General features: G+C 38.6%; 1 protein-coding gene across 1 annotated transcript in view; it reads left to right on the plus strand.

The window, feature by feature from the left end:
* The window catches only part of LOC149063737 (uncharacterized), a gene marked incomplete at its 3' end in the record, with an annotated part of 59,217 nt that overhangs the window by 37,488 nt on the left and 2,795 nt on the right, over nt 1-18,934 (plus strand). Inside the window, exons 13-16 of the mRNA XM_089255667.1 lie at nt 2,087-2,173; nt 6,919-7,002; nt 11,464-11,580; nt 12,289-12,328. Coding sequence (XP_089111793.1) covers nt 2,087-2,173; nt 6,919-7,002; nt 11,464-11,580; nt 12,289-12,328 — 328 coding nt within the window. The remainder of the gene's footprint in view (nt 1-2,086; nt 2,174-6,918; nt 7,003-11,463; nt 11,581-12,288; nt 12,329-18,934) is intronic.

The raw sequence follows: 18,934 nt of genomic DNA on the forward strand, positions 1-18,934 counted from the left end.
TAATGTTCAGTTACGCGCCAAAAACCCAACGAAAAAAAAAAAAATTCCCCAGGTTGCAGCTAATTGAAAATGGACTGAAATGTACAACCCTGTTAGAAGCCAAGTTCAGTTATTTTCTTCCACGGTTGGCGCTTTTTCGTCTTAGTGTAGAGTGATGTTAACCTTGTACACTCGTAATGTACAGGTATTACGAGTTACCTTCACAACATTATATTGGCAAATTTATAAAACGTTAGCCAAATGAGACTTATTATAAAAATTCTTTTCCCAAAATCAACACTTTTTGCCAAAATGTGATAATTTTTTTAAGGGAAAGGAAAAAACTGATTTGCATACATATATAAGAAGAGCCAAAAAAACTGGTACAGGCATGCGTATGCAAATGAAGAGATATGGAACCAATCAGAGTACGGCGCTGCGGCCGGCAACGCCTATATAACACAACAAGTGTCTGGCGTAGTTGTTAGATCGGTTACTGCTGCTACAATGGCAGGTTACCGAGATTTAAGTGAGTTTGAACGTGGTGTTATAGTCGGCGCACAAGAGATGGGACATAGCATCTCTGAGGTAGCGATGAAATTTGGATTTTCACGTACGACCATTTCACGAGTGTACCGTGAATATCGGGAATCCGGTAAGAAATTAAATCTACGACATCGCTGCAGCCGCAAAAAGATCATGCGAGAACGGGAAGACTGACGAGAATCATTAAACGTGACAGACGTGCAACCCTTCCGCAAATTGCTGCAGATTTCAATGCTGGGCCATCAAGAAGTGTCAGCGTGCGAACCATTCAACGAAACATCATCGATATGGGCTTTCGGAGCCGAAGGCCCACTCGTGTACCCTTGATTACTGCACGACACAAAGCTTTACGCCTCGCCTGGACCCGACAACACCGACATTGGACTGTTGAGGACTGGAAACACGTTGCCTGATCTGACGAGTCTCGGTTCCAATTGCTTCGAGCTGATGGACGTGTACGGGTATGGAGACAACGTCATGAATCCATGGACTCTACATGTCAACAGGGGACTGTTCAAGCTGGTGGAGGCTCTGTGATGGTGTGGGGCGTGTGCAGTTGGCGTGATATGGGACCCCTGCGTCTAGATACGACTCTGACAGGTGACAGGTAAGCATCCTGTTTGATCACCTGCACACATTCATGTCCATTGTGCATTCCGACGGACTTGGACAATTTCAGCAGGACAATGCGACACCCCACACGTCCAGAATTGCTACGAAGTGGCTCCAGGAACACTCTTCTGACTTGAGACACTTCCGCTGGCCACCAAAATCCCCAGACATGAACATTATTGAACATATCTGGGATGCCTTGCAACGTGCTGTTCAGAAGAGATCTCCACCCCCTCCTCTTACTCCTACGGATATATGGACATCACTGCAGGATTCATGGTGTCAACTACCTCCAGCAATACTTCAGACATTAGTCGAGTCCATGCCACGTCGTGTTGTGGCACTTCTGCGGGCTCGCGGGGGCCCTACACGATATTAGGCAGGTGTACCAGTTTTTTTGGCTCTTCAATGTATATATAAATTGAGCTTTCTTGATTATGCTCACGGTTGCAGCATTGCTGTCAGTTTAAAAACGCCAAGTTATACGTTTGGTGCGAGTTCGGTAAATTTGGCAGGATTCAAAAGTGACGTCATCAAGTTTTAAAGCGTTATAACTCCATAATTATTGGCCAAATCACAAAAATGACAGCACTTTTCCCATATTAGTTTGGAACATATCTGGGATGTAATATATGGATGTACATATCTGTCTGAACATATCGCGGGATCACGTGTGTAATTATTGGGCGGTCGATAATATCAACCCTGTATATCAATCATTATTTAATAGCTCAATATGAATGGTTAAAATACGAAATGTAGGCCCGTAACGGACAGTTTATACCGGACCTACAATCAGACGATGAACACCATTCCTTATTGAACTAACACTATAAACACGCCAATAGTCATTATGAGCACCAATAGGCCTAGAAAGTCTTATTTATAAATGTTTATATCGCACTGTAGAATTAGTTGTAAGAGCTGTTTTTCTTGTACACTCCTACAGCTGACGCCATGCTCGTATTTGTGCAGTTGCAAGGGCGGAAAGAGGAGGTTTCGTGAAAAAGACTACACCCTGTATGACGAAAATTTGGTAAGGTTATTTATCTTATTGTTCGATAATATGCTGAAATTGTGATAATTATCTTGTTCAGAAGTTGCCTGAGACAAATGAATGCGATGAATTCTTCACACTACCACGACTAAGCCGTACATTCACCCAGCACCTCCTAGAAATATAAGGCCTCTGCAGTCTGCTTGTGACGTAAGTAAGTAGTCCATTTTCTCTCAGAATATTCAGAGAAAAAAAAATTCCCTGCTCTTGACAAGTATCATCGTTGCGAGGAAAAGAAATCGGGCTCATAATTGGCGATTTATATTCCCCACATCCAATCACTATGCGGTATTTGTGAGCCAATCAGGAAAATTCTACGCCAAAATAAGAAGAAACGAAATAGGATGCTGTGTTTCAAAATATGGCAAACTTACTAAGTAGTCTGAGAGCGTTTATGGCAAACACTGCAGAAGCCCTCTATCTCTAAGAGGTGCTGATTTACCTCGTAAATATTCCTCAGAGGAACTTCGAATTGAAGCATGTCGGAATGTGCTTTGTATGTGTTGTGGACCTAACATGAAATTCGTTTCTGAGGAATGCCTGTGATATGTTTCAAAGAAGTGCTGCCACCTGTCTTCCGAATTCGGAGGCAAACATCTCGACAACTACCCTATGCACTATATAAAACATAAAATATAAGATTGCCAGCAAAATCTGCTTGATCATATCTTTGACTTCCCTCTGATCAAAACTCAAAAATTTCCCTCACCAAACTCCGGAAGAAAGAAATATAATTCAAAACCTTGACATTCCAAACTTAACATTTCTGTTTTTCGAGTTTTTCTTCACAGAACGTTTCTCTGACGTTTACCAAACATTCGTAACGTAATCAAAATAATACTACAGTCGAGTTTTCTACTTCAACTTTTCATCCAATCAGCATAGAGTCCACTCTCGCCAAGCTAACGCACGTCAAATACTCGCCCAACTGAACCGAGTTTCACCTGATACACACTTGGTTCTGTTTGGAGAATACATACCGATTCGTGTTAAAACTGAAACGAGTTTTGGAACTTATCCGCGTTTCAGCACGCTGAGTGGTGAATACGCAGCCGTAATCTGAGTTCTAAGAAACCTAGAAATACTAGCGGGCTCATCACTAAAGGCTAACAAGGAAACACTCCTAAGCTAAACTCGTAGAATTGGACGAAAATTTTACAGGCGTTAGTAGATGGCTCAAAATATGTACTGTGAAAAAAGTAGCTGCGGAATTGCAACAGAAAAGCTGTTGAAAATGAATACTCTCCGAGACCGTCCATCCCTTTGGGAAAGAGCGCAAACCATCCCAAGATGGTCTCTCTGGGCGGTCAGCGGTCATGTCTGTCTGTCTCTTAAAAATGAATAAAAGTGATCATTTTTAACGCCAAATGACGCCTACTTGGCGAGGATTCAGAGAAAAGCGGCAAATTCTTAAATGAACTGTCCGTGTTTCCTCCAAATGAGTTGAAATCTATTGTAAAGTTATTTTTTGGGTATTTAAAAGTGTTTGAAATTGAGTTTGATTACATATTTTTTAGTCTTAAAATCGTACATTTCCTACACTTTTATTTTACATAAAAAGTAATAACAAGTGAAACGAATTAGCGAGTTGCAATAAGTTTTTGTTTAATGTTGAAAAGTCTTTCGTATGAATTGCATTGTTGTATACCTCGAACCTCGTTGTTTTTGAATCGATTTTTTTTAAACCAGCTGTGGCTTTCAAATAGAAAATGTCACCACGTATTAATGTGTTCACCGTGGTGTGGATGCTGTACCACGAATTCTCTGTTCAAGAAACGGAGCCCGACAGACTTTACAGAAGGCGAAATAAATTTAAAAAATAAAATAATGGAAATTTTGAAAGAACCTGAATTTATTTGCGTACTGGTGAATCTAATCTGCATATTCTGATTTTCAAGTGATAATTTTAAGAAGCTATTTTTCAAATATTAATGCCTCTAAATACAGCATAAAGCACGTTTTGATAATATAAACGCATTAGATGTTTTTGTTACTTTTCAGGAATGCAAAGTCGCCAATTGATGCTAACTGTACGTGTTTGGCATCCCAGACCCAATTGTAAACATTAATTTACTCCTCTATTGTAATTCCTCAGCTACTTTTCTCACAGTACATATTTTGAGCCATCTACTAACGCCTGTAAAATTTTCGTCGAATTCTATGAGTTTAGCTTAGGAGCGTTTCCTTGTAAGCGCAAACTGAGTCGCGTGCTGCATTCGTGAGTGGGCGGGACCCGAGTGTGATGACGTCAACACGTCCCACGCGTAGCGAGGGGATGGGCATATTGGAACGCAGTTCATTCGCGAACTCTGGCCCGAGTGAACGAGCGTTTTCGGAAGAAAAGGCCTGGAGCCTTTAATATTGGCCATTAAAGTTGGCATTAACATGAAGGCATAACATTAATTAAAATAAAAAGCACGGGAATGCTCAAAAATATCTATTAAAATACCGTTTATAAAAACGTGAACACTAAAAAAATAATAAAACATCAGGGTTGATGACTATTCGAAATTAGTGAATGATTAATGAAACTATTGAAAATTCAGATTTTTCTGATAAATTATGCCTTGATTGATGAAATATCATAATTAATGAAAATTCATAAGTAAAGGAAAATTATTCCGTAATGAAAAAATAAAGTAAAAAAACTAACGGTGAATTTTCATAAATTAATGAAAATTTAAAATGATTCACACAATTAATAAAATTAAATAAAGATTATTATGTATTATTATATAATTTATAGAAATTGGAATGAATAAAAATTTCGAAATTAATGGAAAATTTTCCCATAATGAATGAAAATTTGGAACTTGTGGAAAGTCAAAACAAATGAAAGGATTTGAATTAATAATTTGAAATTAATAATTCCAAAACTTGCTGAAAATTTATATTTAATGAATAAAACTAGATTAATGAAACACCGGAATTAGTGAAATTAATAATTAAATTTCAGATTTAATGAAAAATAATTCCTCCATCGATGGATGAAATATAGTTAATGAATATTCGGAATTAAAGCCAAATTCAGAAATTTGATGAAAATTATTTCGTAGGCTAATTAAAAACATAAAAGTGGATTTTTTCTCTAAAAATTAATGAAAAATTCAGAATTAATGTCAATTCAGAATTATTAAACAATCACACAATTAGTGAAAACTCGGTGTATCAATGGAAATTCCTAAATTAATGAATCCCATAATGAATGAAAATTTAGAGCTAATGAAAAGTCAAAACTAATAAAAAAACACAATAATATTTAATAAAAATTCAGAAAATTTAAATAATTCAGGAATTGATTAAAGAAATAATTGATAATATCGTGTTTATGTAAATAACATTGATATTAAACAATATTTCACACGAGAATGCGAACTCCATCAAAATGACTTTTGTCCTTTTAAAAAATCCCTACCGAATAGGAAGAATCGTGCACGTGGTACACGAAAATCTGCGGCTCAACAGAAGCGCCAACGAGCGCGCGCGTACACGAGATTGGCGTTTTTTATAGAGGCACGTATACATTGACGCGCGGATAATGCAATGAAAGCATTCGCAATTGGTTGTTCAGTAATTTGTACGGTGTTGTGAACGATTCTTGAGCTGTTTTCACACTGGACCCACCTGGAATCGGTTTTTCTAACGAACACAAAGGAATTTTGTCCCCACGAGTGGATTAGAACCGCTGCAGGTGCAGAGGGTGATACCAGCACCTCCTAGAGATAGAAGGCCTCTGCACTGTTTGCCATAAACTTCCTAGCAAGTTTGACACATTTTGAAACACAGCATCCTATTTCGTTTCTTCTTATTTTGGCGTAGAATTTTTCTGATTGGCTCACAAATACCGCATTGTGATTGGATGTGGGAAATAAAAATCACCAATTCTGAGCCCGATCATTTCTTTTCCTCACAACGATAATACTGTCACGAGCAGGGAATTTTTTTTCCCTGAATATTCTGAGGGGAAAATGGACTACTTACTGACGTCACCAGCTGACTGCGGAGACCTATCTCTAGGAGGTGCTGGTCGTACGCTACAAGATCGGCACGCTAGTGTATACACGCAACCCGTGCGAGCCCATAGATTCAGTTACGGCGTTGGCGACTTTTCATCGGGCCGTCGCACGTGTTTGGCACCGAAAAGTCGCCAACGGAGAGAAACCGCAGCTGGCACGTGTAACAATTTCCACTATATGCTGAACTGAACCGCGTGTATCTCGTACACATCTTTTTCAACGAATTGGTACCGTATTTTCCGGCGTATAATCCGCATGAATAATTTGAAGAAAGGGGAAAGAAACAACGTATTATCCACAGGATTTAAAAAAGGAATAGTAAAAACTTAACTTCTTTGTGTTTCTCAATAATCAATTCATTTTTACGCTAATTGATGAAATTATGCTAATTATTTACACGCAAAACAAAATTTACAGTTCAATCGAAAACTTTCAAATTCAGACTCACCAGAATGCTCATCCGGCTGAATGACGTCATTTTCTGACGATTGCCAGTAGCGGTAGACAAATCCGCACTTTTTCAACAGATAATCGGTGGATTATACGGAGGAAAATGCGGTACATGCTGGAAAAAGGGATGTCAGAGCAGTGCCGTGCATCTAACTTCTAAATAACAAATGGCAGTGGATTTTTGGTGCTTGTTTTTCTTGTGATTTTATTTTATTTATTTATTTTTGATAACAAATAGCATTCAATTTTCATCAACAGTATTGTTTCGGAGGCAAGATTTGGAAGAAAACGGAAAAAAATTCCTGCAATGAGACCCACGGTCCAGATTACATCGGGATTCTGGTAACTATATGCAAATTATTCTTGTTTTGTTCTTGCGAAATGCTTGTAACGTCATCGCCCGGAATTAAAGCCGTGGCTTATATTGTTTGCATTCATAAGTTAGGAATGAGAGATGTGTGTTGGGCATCGTATCAACGCTAAAAATAAGAAAACACACAAGAGGCGATTTACGGAAAATTCACCGCCGGAAAATCCATCGACGAAAAATTCACCGAGAACAGTTCGACACGAGTGAGTGAGTGAGCTAGTGATTTGAGCAAACAAGTGAGCGACCAATGACAGAGTGAGTCAGTCAGTGAGTGACAGAGTGGTTAGTGAGCGATCGTGTGAAGGACAGAGTGAGCTACTCTGTTCACTCGTTCACTCAGCCACTCTCTTGATTTCTCATTCACTTGCCCACTCACCCGTTATCTTAACTGCTCATTCACTGAATCATTTGCTCACTCACTCGCTCATTCATAGACTCACTTAATTGCTCATTTATAGACTCACTTAATTGCTCATTTATAGACTCACTTAATTGCTCATTTATAGACTCACTCTTATTCGCTCATTCACTCTTTTTTTCCATTTCGCTCTTTTTTTCACTCACTGAATCATTTTTGCTCACTTTTTACTCGCTCTCTCATTTGCTCACTGACTCACTAGCTCACTCCCTCGTGTTGAACGGTCGGTGAATTTCCCCAGCGGTGAATTAAAAGGTCCTCTTTTAATTCTTTAAGGGGTTTTTAAAACTTTCCCGATTCCGCCGCATTTGAAATGGCGAAACACCTTCGCAAATTTCAAATCAAATCAAATTTACCCATTTTCAACATACAGAGATTTAACATTAAGAGTAAAACATATTTATCATTCAGAGGCTATGATGCCTGTACGAATGATTGAAAATTTACATAATAATTAATCGATAAAATAAAATAAAAATACGACATTAACAGAAACATTAAAAAAAAAGACACACGTACAACATAAACGAGACAAAATTATCAATAAAAATTAACAACGAAAAAACATAAGGGGAAGATGGAAAACTTATTTCACTGCAAAAACAACTTCAATGCGTTTTAGAAGCCGGGGTATATTTCGGGGTTACTGAAATAAATAACATTAAGTTTGACGAGATATCTCGGGATTACCGCTGAAAGGGTTAAACCGGGCAAATGACACGACAATGCATTCCTTTTTTTTTTTGCAAGAGGACCTGCGTTCGATTTCTGGCAAGACCAGGTGACGTCTCTTTCTGAGTTCACCTCGGCATAATATCCAAAAAAGTCTATTTCCTTGAAGGTAGAAACTATAAATAAATTATAAATTATTAAACTATAAATAAATTATTAAACTATAAATAAATTATTAAACTATAAATAAATTATTATTATAAATAAATTATTAAACTATAAATAAATTATTAAACTATAAATAAATTATTAAACTATAAATAAATTATTAAACTATAAACATATAAATCTCCACGATCGGCGGCAATAGTTTCTTGATAATCGATATAATTTGATCTCAGCTCCTTTTCTGAGATTTCCATGGGCTGCTTTTGAGATAAATCAGATTTTTTTTTTCGCTGCCTCCTAAGGGTGCGACCATAGTGCGCCCGTATTTCAGATTCTGGAAACCCGCGTCGTCTCCGATTGGTTAAAATCCCGAATATCAACTTTTTTTTAGCCGCATCTCTGGTGTACTTCACAGTCACTAGTAGGACATAGCTGGTGCCAGGGGCGACGGAAGTGTTTGGATTGGATTTTGATTTTTTTTGGCGGAAGTTGTTTGAACCACCCGCAGCACTCATGGCTCCGACGCCACTGGCTGTTGCTAAATAATATCGGCTTCCCTGGGTAAGCCCTCTGTCTCCTGAGTCCCGCTTGAGTCCTTTGTCTCTGCGGAACAATGCCCATCTTTGGCAAGTGTTTTGAACCTGGCACCCACAGCACCCATGGCTCCGACGCCACTGGCTGTTGCTCAATAACTTCGGCTTCCCTGGGTAAGCCCTCTGTCTCCCGAGTCCCGCTTGAGTCCTTTGTCTCTGCAGAACAATGCCCATCTTTGGCAAGTGTTTTGAACCTGGCACCCACAGCACCCATGCTCCGACGCCACTGGCTGTGGAAAAATAATATCGGCTTCCCTGGGTAAGCCCTCTGTCTCCTGAGTCCCGCTTGAGTCCTTTGTCTCTGCGAAACAATGCCCATCCTTGGCAAGTGTTTTGAACCTAGCATCCACAGCACTCATGGCTCCGACGCCACTGACTGTTGCTAAATAATATCGGCTTCCCTGGGTAAGCCCTCTGTCTCCTGAGTCCCGCTTGAGTCCTTTGTCTCTGCGGAACAATGCTCATCTTTGGCAGGTGTTTTGAACCTGGCACACACAGCACCCATGGCTACGACGCCACTGGCTGTCGCTAAATAATATCGGCTTCCCTGAGTCCCGCTTGAGTCCTTTGTCTCTGAGGGAACAATGCCCATCTTTGGCTACTCTTTGGTTGCTCCTCTTTCTTTAACAGCGTCACTTGTTCTAACAAATACGATAATAAGTTATATATTTCATCCCCCGGCCTAGTAACATGTCACCACAGGGCTCGAACTATAGAAGGCGTGGGGGGGGGGACTGCTCCGGGCTGCAAAATTTAATAGGCGGCAGTTTTTTTTTTTAAGTGCGAACGAAGGACACCGTTGTGAAATTATCGAATTTTAGAGAATTTTAATTTACTGAATTTTAAAATTGTACAGGTAGCAAAATAATGTTTGACCCGGGCGGCCAAAATCCTAATTACGGCCCTGTGGCACCATAATGGGTTGACGCCACGATAATCTAAGAGGAGAAATAAATTATACATCTCCTCTCTAAGACGACAATACCCCCCCCCCCCAACGCGAGAGAGAAGCACCTTCAGACATCCAGCCACGAGCCCGGTCGGAGTCCCCCGCCCCCTCCTCCGTGGGGCACCAACCGTCCACCCCCATTTATTGTCTTCAAAATTCCGAAGATCGGAAGCCCAATTAACATCTTGCGAGCAGTAATTTGCTGCCCCTGGGGTCAAAAACACGAATGAAGAACAGTTAACAATTATTACTAGTCTTTCCTATGAAATTTTTAGAACGTCCTGATACATGTTTATGTAGGCGCGTTCTATGTAGGCATGATATATTCATAAGACTCTTTCTGACTGTAAGGTACTAGCAGCGAATATCAGTTCAGCCCTCTTAAGGGCTGTGTTCATCATAACACTGCTCAATAAAAAAAATAATAATAAAAAAAATTCATCTTCCCAGAGAAAGTTTAAAGGTTTTACGGTATACAGTCGAATCCCGTTTTAACGAATACCGTTATAGCAAAAGAAAAAAAACCTCGTTTTAACGAATACTTTTCTAATCCCCCAGATAAGTTTACATAGGAACAATGCAAAAACCTGTAATTCCTTTATAACGAAATTTCATAATGACGAAGTGATTTCTCTGGTCTCTTGGAGTTCGTTATAACGGGATTCGACTGTATTGGGGCTCTCAACATATTTTCCGAAATAGTCTGCAGTCTATTTTTGCGTTGAAGTTTTTTACTTTAAATTTCTTATGATTTTTTATTTCATTTTATTCAATGTATTGTTACATTTATATCATCATCAGACTGCAGTGGTCTTCATGTATTGATATCAAGTTTATTATTGATTTACATTTCGCACACAGTTTCAATGTGGTTTGTATACTGCTTATGTATTGCCTGAAATTTAATTTCCACTTTATCTTACTCTGACAAAACAAATGCCAGATTCGGACTCAACGCCCTAAAATCACCCTAAATTCCCTGATATATATTTGCCGATGATTTACCATATTTGTTTATAGAGGCCGAGAAGAGTAGAGAAGTGATATACAGGACCTGTTCTGGCCACGTAGGTAGAGGGCTCACTAGAGCCACCAAGCCAAAACGGAAGATGTGGCTTGGCCCCTGGGCTGGCCAAAGTTACGCGAAGGGCTCACCCCGAGCCACCAGGCCGAGAAGAGTAGAAGTGGTCCAGGTTGACCTGGCTTGGCGACGGTAAACAACAAAGGGCTTACTAAAGATACAAAGCCATACACTTGTTAATTTTTGCTATTTGTAACTGTTTAATTTCGTAATTTTTGTAACGTGTTTTATGTCGTGCATGTAATACATTTTCATATGCATAATAAAGCACCTGACACCGCCCAGAACCTCATCCAGGGTGGTGCACGGTATGAAATGAAGCGTATTTATTTATAATGCAGTTTTTTTCAATCTGGTTTGTATGTTGACTATGTATTTACCATTACCATCGAAATTTTACCTAACCCAAAATCACCCTAGAGAACAGTGAAATATCTTTGGGAACGTCTTTCAACCATTTTTTTAGACATGTTAGTACGAGCAGAGAAAATTTAATTGTGACGTAAATATCCTGTGGTGCATTTCAATGTGATTTCCTTCCATCATCCACAGAATCCAAACAACACTTGCCACGTGCATTGTTTCAACAGCAAGACGAAGAGTGGAGGTTACGACGAGACTTACTCCAACGGAACTGTTTGTTTTCGTCTGGATTGCTTGCGTTCTGGGGTAAGTACACCATCCTTTTTCCAGTTTCTTTCAGTTGGTTGGCACCCGAGTGGCGTGGTGGTAAGATGGTCGTCTACCGCCGTGAAGGTTGCTGCCACGGTCCCAGGTTCAAAAAAAACTCGGGGGAGACTACATATATTATATATTTTCTCCTAACGAAATTGAGTCGACCGCCGGTAGATGGCGCCTTCATTTCCAACCCAACTCATTAATGGCAATATAGCTATATGGCCAGAGTTGGTGTTTAGTGAAGTAGTTTCTTTCAGTTGGGTATAATCAGGGGCGTAAGCAGGATCGACCTTTGGAGGGGCACAAAAATTTTCCTCCCGAGAAATTTTGAATTATTATCCTGCAAAAAGCATTTAAATTAACAGAAATGGGTTAATTTAGCATATAAAATGTTGTTTTTTTTTCGATATTTAAATTTTTACTCCGAAATATTACTTTTTTGTAATTTTTGGTCGGTTTGGGGAAGGGGGTTCACGGGTTCCCTGAGCACTTCCCTGCGTACACCCCTGGGTGTAATCGCCGTTGAAAAAAAAATATTTGAGTTTAAAGCTATTGTTGACTTTAAGAGTATATATATATATATATATATTATCCGGAACAATATTAACAAATATTCTTCTCTTGGTGGATAGTAAAATATGTACGTGTAAACAAATTACTGTTGATGAAGATTTAGAGACGTTCTAATTTTCTCCTTAGGTGTGCGCAAGTGGATACTGTTATCGTGAGGGATGTAAAGGTGAGTGTAAATATTAAAATTACTAGAATACTGTATTACCTCTTTCCTTATTTTTCTTACATTAATTTTTGTATGTTTTATTCATTTTTTGCTCATACAGTCAATCCTCGATAAGTCGAATTCTGTTTAGTGGAATATCTGTTTAAGTCGAAACTTTCCTTTCCCTCGGCTTCAGGAACTTCAATATTATTTTAGTGTTGGAAATTTTTCTTGACTTCGAAATTTTTGAGTATGAGATGAATTAAAAAAATAAATGCTTACACATATTCTCCCAATGAGAAATTCAAGGAACTTCTTTGAACTCCCTTCTACTCCAGTTCTCTTGATGAACACAAGACAATGTAAGCTATACTACTTGCAAATCATTTGTTGTGTGGGTTTCTGTCTGGTTGCTTAGGCTCAAATCATTTTTTGCAAGTGTGGTCAAGTCAAAATGGCCATTTCGTTTTCGCTCACGAGTAAAAATTTTGATCGTGCTTAGGGTTTTAAGAAATTTCGAAGCGAAAGTTTAAATTTATACAGGGTGTTTCAAAAGGAATCGCTCGGTTTGAAATGCGGAAATATATTAGGAAAAATATTGAACATAAACACTTACGATTAATTTTATATTACATGGCTAATCGTAAACTTGATAAAATAAACTAATAAACTTAATAAATCATAATCTAAACAAACCAAATTAAAGTGGCTCAATATGTCCACCTTGGGATGCACGGCATATGTCTATGCGGTAGTCAAATTCATCTCGCCTCGCGATCATCTCGACATTGTGGCATGTCTATCACAGACATCATGACTCGGAGCAAAAAAAGAAGGAATCTCTTCTCGCTTTTAATGAACTGTGCCCACCCATCTCTGATCAGTTTTATTACTTCGCTTGGAGCAAGGAGGGAGTTTTCTTTCTATACCCTCAGAAGTTTTTATTTTATCTTTTGGAAATGGTTTTTTTTTTTGCCAGAGGAATCAGCATCGAGCGTTATTTGCATCGTGTTCTCTTTATTTCTGAATGGAATAAGTAACCCCTATATACCCACTTCAGTACACGGCATCTGCTGTTGGTGAACAAACAATGGTACTCTTAAAATGGATGTTGCGATTTTCTTCCAGAGAGAGGTTGTTGAAAGAGATGTTTCTCCGACTGCTTTTTTCCTGTTATCCTGGGCAGGGCCGAAACTAGATGCTTGGTCACCCGGGGCAAGGGCGCATTTTGGCGTCCCCTTGTAATGCTGAAGGAGAGGTTTGAGAATAAAATTTGCGCCCCTCTGGTTCAGCGCCCGGGGCACGAGACCCACCTGCTCCCCCCTAGCTGCGACCCAGGATTCCTGGGGCAAGCTGGGCCACGGTTAGAATACCATCTGTCCCGCTTGGAGGCAACTTGGATTCCTCTGGGAATTTCGAGGGCGTTGGTCAAAGCGTGTAAAAATATGTGGAAAAAAAAACACGTGCAAACACCAATGCCTATGAAGAGATATGTGTTTCGGAGTGAAAAAAGAAATTTCCCCCTGAAAGAAAAGAAAATGATTCCAAAATCTTCGAAATGACAAATTTTCTAAAACGTAAGAGGACGCTCTTGAAACGACACCAAAAAGGAGGATCGATGGCAACCATCGAGCTTATATTACTGGAGAAAGTATGACGTCAGCGGTCTCCGCCTTGGCAATGCTGTAAGAACGGTGTCCCCCAACATCTCATTCGCCGGAAGATCACGTGACTCAGTGAAAACACACACAATCCCCCGTTATTTTTCTTATGGCATCCACAGGAATTTAAAACAATGAATGAAGGAAATTATTTTCAGCATCGATGAGATAATTCAGAATTAATGAAAGCAAGAATTCCAGAATTAAGGAAAGAGATAATTCCAAAATTAAGGAAAGAGATAATTCCAAAATTAATGAAAGAGATAATTCCAAAATTAATGAAAGAAATAATTCCAAAATTAATGAAAAAAATAATAGAATTATGTAAAGAGATAATTCCAAAATTAATTAAAGAGCTAATTCCAGAATTAAGGAAAGATATAATTCTAAAATAAATGAAAGATATAATTCTAAAATTAATGAAAGAAAAATTATAAAATTAATTAAAGATATAATTTCAAATTAATGAAAGAAAAAATTATAGAAATAATGGAAGAGAATTCCAAAACCAATGAAAGAGATAATTCCTAAATCAATGAAAGAGGTAATTTCAGCATTAATGTAAGCAAGAATTCCAGAATTAATGGTATGAAGTGATAATTCCAAAATAATTGATAAAAGTGGTTTTGGATCTGGCTGGCTTTTTTTATCACACAGGATTTCTAGCTGTTCCAGAAATTGCAGAAAATAAAATGGAACAACGCGTACCCACTGCGCTTGGAACCCACGCTGCTTAAGGAATGGCAATAATTCAGAGAATAATTCTTTGAACCAACTTTGTTTGGAAATTCATTTAAAGATAATTAATAGGAATATAAGATTTTTGGCTATTTCGAAAAAAATTATCTGGCAAAATTACTATAAATTAAATTCAATGAATTTGCCAAGACAATCGTAATCAATCATTTTCAGAATTCGTAAATTACAGTTATTACGATTGATATCGCAACTGTATAATAACATATTTTTTCCAAAACTCGCCGATTGGTTTTGGTTGTTGCCGAGGTGAAAAAAGACCGAAGTGAGCTGTAATTACAGTTTAATGCCAATTATCATTAAAATATCCGGAACATGAGCACTCGATGGTGTGCGGGAAATTAGAAAAATTCGTGAACTTGAACGAATAGTTAGTTAATTAATTATGATTGCAATTAGCATCGGGACCGTAATGACTTAAATGAAAGTAATTGATTAGTAATAAAATGATAAGTAATGACCGTAATGATTTATTGAAAGCCTGTCATTAATAAATGACAGGCTTTCAAATTTATGAAAATAATAGAAATCGCATTTTTACTAATTTTCACGAATTTGAATGACTAATTACACTGCTCAAAACAATTAGGGGAGCAAGCAAAAAAGTGAAGAAAACCGTGCGAGACAGCCACGTATTAGCATACAATGGATAGTACACGCGTATCAATGCGCAATACAGAAAAAACACGTAAAAAAATTTGGAATTAAGCTTTAATTCTTTGAAAATATGGAAAAAACATGAAAAGATGATTTAGGGCAACAATTTGGTTACATGTAAACGATAAAAAAAAGTACTGTTTAGACATGATGCATGAGTTTTAATAGGGCGTGTGGTCTCCTCGAACAGCTACGACTGCTACACGCCTGTTTGCCATGGATGCGATGAGGTTATCGATCAGACTTTGAGGAATACTGTTCCACTCCTCAAGAAGTGCAATCTGCAAGTCTCGGACAGTAACAGGCGGCCTTGGTCGCGCAGCATGCTCGATTGGATTCAGGTCAGGAGAGCACGCTGGCCATTCCACACGCTGTATTGTTTCAGCTTCAAGCATGTTCTCCACCAGACGAGCTCTATGCGGTCGGGCATTATCATCCTGGAAAACAAAGGAATCTCCAATGGCTCCAGCGTAAGGAATGGCATGAGGTCGCAGTATCTCGTCTGCATACCTTCGGGCCGTCAAAGTGCCATTCCGAATGATATGCAGGTCCGTACGTCCGCCTATGCTGATTCCACCCCATACCATCCAACCAGCTCGTCTGTATTGTGACCTTTCACGAACGAATGTGGGGTTATTTCGAGTGCCCCTGTCCCTCCATACCAGAACACGTCGGGTGTCACACTCCAGACTGAATCGAGACTGAATCGGGACTCGTCTGTAAACAGCACTTGGCTCCAATCACGTTGCTCCCAATCTCGATGTTCAGCAGCCCATCTTCTTCGGGCCGCACGGTGGCGTGGGGTCAACGGAATGCAGACCATTGGCCTACGTGCATAGAGCCCTCCCTCATGAAGCCGATTACGTACTGTTTGGCTGGACACCCTTCGTCCTGTTGCCAAGAGAAACAGTCTTTGCAGCTGCGTAGCATCATCTGTTCTGTTTCGACGGGCTGTTAACCGTACATACCGGTCATCAGTTGCTGTAGTGGCGCGTGGCGGACCTTGCACTGTTTCTTGGAATCGATTCCACAGCCTTGCAACAACACTTCTGGCGACTCCAACAGCGTCCGCGACACTACGCTGTGTGTGCCCGGATTCCAGTCTGCCTATAACACGCCATGCCATGGATTCCGGTAAATCACGTTGTTGAGACATCCTCAAGTCACCTTGTCTCAAAAAACAATACTGCGCAATCGAATTTCACAGTTACGGCAGTAAAACAGACGTTTCTGCAACATCCCGATTTCTGCCCTTATCTCCTTTTTCTGACGTCATGAACTTTGATTTGAATATGAAGTTTTCTTCTTCCGTTTCCTGCTAGGCTTTAAATTATGGATGATTCATTTTATGTTACTTATCGGTATACATCTTTGCGTAATTTTGTTAAAACCATGTGCTCCCCAAATTGTTTTGAGCAGTGTAGTTATAAATCCTATTTTCCTTTTTCCTATTCTATTTTCCTTCATTTAAAAATAAGATTTAGTATACATTATTTACTCTATTCAGTCCAAAAACGCTTTTCAGTAATCCTATAATACGACAAAGATATAAAATAAGAGTGACAAATTGAATATGAAAAAGTCTATAATGTGATTCTGTCAAAAATAAGTATTTTTATTTTTTACTGATGAGGGGAATTTACGATGAGCAGTGGAGCAATTTTTTTTTTCATTATTCTTGCATATCCATCGCATGTTGAAGTTGTGCAACCCATGCAAAAATTAACAGTTTTGTTTCCACATTTTTACGTTACCTGACATATGAGACTCGTTTATTTTTATTTATTACTATTATTATTATTATTATTTTGAGATCGCTCACCGACAGTTACATGATCAAGAGCACACGAACGTTTCCTTTTGCGCAAGGGCAACACGTATGATATGAACGCAGCTCTTCAATACCATTTTAGAGGAACTGCTTTCAAAAAATAGTTCTGGCCTTCTGTACTGCTCTATACAAAATCCAGGAATATTTTTATAGTGAGATCGAGGATGTTGTTGAAAACGTCTGTGATATGCCACCTTCACCGAATATTTTCTGGGCATTTGATGGCAACAACTACGATCGTTACACTTTGTTGAATTGTAGTGTGAAATAGTTTCTGTGTGTGTGTGTGTGGAAACTTTTTGTGGCTACTACTGCCAACATCGACTGCCAGATGAAGCGTGCTAAGTAATGATAAACTTGATCGTTTTTTTCTTGTGCACGGCAAAGTCCTTTTTACTTTTTCCTTGCCTAGCTCCGGGGATTTTCGTGCTACAGGTGCCATTCCAATGCTATTTAGTGTTTTTCAGTATGGAGATCGCATTCCAATACAAAAAACTTGGTGTTGCCGTTTGATATTTTCGAAATTTTCTCACTGTAACCGTAACTGCTAGAGTGACACTGTTGTTTTCCATATCATTCTTGAGCGCATACCTCAAAATACCTTATGCCAAAATTTCATTCAGTTTCTGTGAATGGTATGATAGTTAGGGGCCCATATGTCGGGATAGTTTTTTTATAATCACCCCGTATATACAGGGTGGTAACTATCGACCGCCCAATAATTACACACGTGATTCCTTGTGAAAAACTAATATGGCAGAGTGTTTTCCGTTTTTTTTATCTGACCCATGATTAATGAGTTATAACGCTTTAAAAATTGATGACGTCACTTAAAAATCCGGCCAAATTCACCAAATGTATAACTTAGCGTTTTTTTAAACTGCACAATGCTATAACCCTATGCAATGGAGAAAGTAAACCAGTTTCTTTTCACTTTAGTTCATTAATTTTTAATTTTATTTTGAAAAAAAAAATTAACCCGATTGACAAGAAATTTTTTGAATCTGATTTTCACGATTGAATGAAATATTTTTTAAAGTCATGTTTTTGAAAATTCGACTTCGGGGGGTCATGACACCCCTTAAATGAAGAAATCATCTCCTACAATTTTAAGATGAGATTTTTTTTCCCAGTTCCAATTCAGACGTTCTGGAAGATTTACATGTTGCATCACAGCTTTTGATTGAAATTCTGCAACACAATTAACTGAGTAACACAACAAACACAATGAATGAAATCGGTCACAGTTACAAATTTTCACGATTACAGTTTAAAATTTTTACGGCATCACATTTATGTTATGAATGTGCGTATGAAACAGTAGGCTCTACTCAAAACCATATTTGGAGCAACTGACAGTAAAGACGTGATGATAAAAAATTCTCAAATTTCGGAAATTGAAAACCGGGGGGGGGGGGGGAAGCATGATTTTTCGGAAAAAATCTAATATATAAGAGCAACGGGGCGGCAAAATCCTGAAGTCCGTCTCTGTTAAGAGGGGTGCCAGGGCAATTGCCTCCTTTCCTGACATGACAAGCACAATTATTTTCAATTGGTCATTTGTTTTGGCGCAGTTTGACCTAATTGGTTCTTGCACTACAAAAGTCGAAGTCCAATCGAATAAATACGCCCCTGAATAAAAATTTCAAAGTGGTCCAAATCTTTCTTGTGAAAAGATAAAGTAAAAATTTATTAATATTTCATCGCGATAAAAATCAATTG

The sequence above is a fragment of the Pholcus phalangioides genome, unplaced genomic scaffold (assembly GCF_987345545.1).
Source record: "Pholcus phalangioides strain wild (caught in Gottingen) unplaced genomic scaffold, Ppha-v1.0 ptg000047l_1, whole genome shotgun sequence".
Taxonomy (NCBI): Eukaryota; Metazoa; Arthropoda; class Arachnida; order Araneae; family Pholcidae; genus Pholcus; species Pholcus phalangioides.